At 40.6% G+C, this 1,216-nt stretch overlaps 1 protein-coding gene across 1 annotated transcript; it reads left to right on the top strand.

Moving 5' to 3' along the window:
* The first annotated feature begins 9 nt into the window (after positions 1 to 9).
* On the top strand, positions 10 to 1,141 carry LOC121965533 (oxysterol-binding protein-related protein 1-like). Its single transcript, XM_042515674.1, has 2 exons — positions 10 to 602; positions 862 to 1,141. The coding sequence occupies exons 1-2, from the start codon at positions 456 to 458 to the stop codon at positions 979 to 981; spliced, it is 267 nt and encodes an 88-aa protein (XP_042371608.1). The 5' UTR covers positions 10 to 455; the 3' UTR covers positions 982 to 1,141.
* The last annotated feature ends 75 nt before the right edge of the window (positions 1,142 to 1,216 follow it).

Below are 1,216 nucleotides of genomic sequence, written 5' to 3'. Positions count from 1 at the left end.
TTTTCCTCAAAATATTTCCCCCTAAATCCTAAACACTGGACATATAATAAAATATGCCTAATTTGTAAATCAGGACCAAATAGATTAATTAGGTTGCCTGGGATCACTCCCTCTGAGCACTTTTTAGACTTTAAGTGAGACATCAGAACCCAAAATCACAATCAACAATTCACACATTTAATAATTCATCACCATCAGAACCAGCTATGTGGGGATGCAGGTTTTAGTGCAAAATAAAAGTCAAAAAATCTGCGGGAGAACACGTCCCTGAAGCAGATCAAAAACAAAAAGAAAGCGCAGATGGTCCATTCAAAAATGAAGACAAGCTGTTTCAAAGCTGATGAGTCAATGTGAAAGCCTGGACGTGTGCATGACCACGACTTATTCAAACACATACACAGACATGCAGACTGACTCAAATCACTATCTATGGTTTTGTGCCTCAGGATATTTTTATGTGTGTTATTCTCCACAGCAAAAAGAAGCTGTGCGCTCTCTATGGGAAGTGGACAGAGTGTCTGTATGTCGTCGACCCCGCTGCCTTTGAAGCGCACAAGAAAAACGACAAGAAAGCGGCAGGAGAGAGAAAAGGCAGCAAAGCGGTATGAGCTGCTTCGCACTGAACAGCAGGGAATCCCATCAGTTTATTATTATGATTCTCCTTGTTAATAATTCAGTTTGATGACTGAGTTGGTGGAAAATATCGGTATTTTTCAAGTCAAATCAGATGATCATGTCATGAGATCTTTGCTCACATCCATAATTGACTTTCCTCAATCAATACACAATGCATCTTTCAGAGAGCATGATTAATATGATTAATATGTTGGCTTTTCAGCTCTGTTTGTCACTTGTGTTCAGGGCTGCAGCGAGGATCAGGAGGAGGTTCCCTCTCCAGCTGCGGACACTGTGGAGATGATTCCTGGCAGCCAGCTGCTGTGGAGAATCGCACCCAGACCAGCCAACTCCGCCGAGGTCTGACTGACACCAATAGCTGTGATCGAGGCGCAGTTTTGTTTTTCTAATGCTCTAACATTCAACATTGGTCTTAAAGTCCGGGTAAAGTGATAATTAAAATGTGTTCTGAGTTTGTCACATCACAGAAAGATGTGTTATTAAACACCTGAACAAATTTGAGTGACTAAAAAAATCGCCAAGTATGTAAAAGAAGGTCTCAAAATCATTAAAAAATGCACAGTATTTTCTGAACTGAAAC

Source organism: Plectropomus leopardus, unplaced genomic scaffold (assembly GCF_008729295.1).
Source record: "Plectropomus leopardus isolate mb unplaced genomic scaffold, YSFRI_Pleo_2.0 unplaced_scaffold20414, whole genome shotgun sequence".
Classification (NCBI taxonomy): domain Eukaryota; kingdom Metazoa; phylum Chordata; class Actinopteri; order Perciformes; family Serranidae; genus Plectropomus; species Plectropomus leopardus.
Note: the sequence above shows the minus strand (reverse complement) of the source record. Positions and strands in the feature narration are given on the sequence as shown.

Excerpts from the sequence above, each read along its gene's own strand:
- LOC121965533 (XM_042515674.1), top strand. The coding sequence starts at position 456 with ATGTGTGTTATTCTCCACAGCAAAAAGAAGCTGTGCGCTCTCTATGGG. Across the intron at positions 603-861 it reads AGAGAAAAGGCAGCAAAGCG|GGCTGCAGCGAGGATCAGGA; the intron begins GTATGAGCTGCT and ends ACTTGTGTTCAG.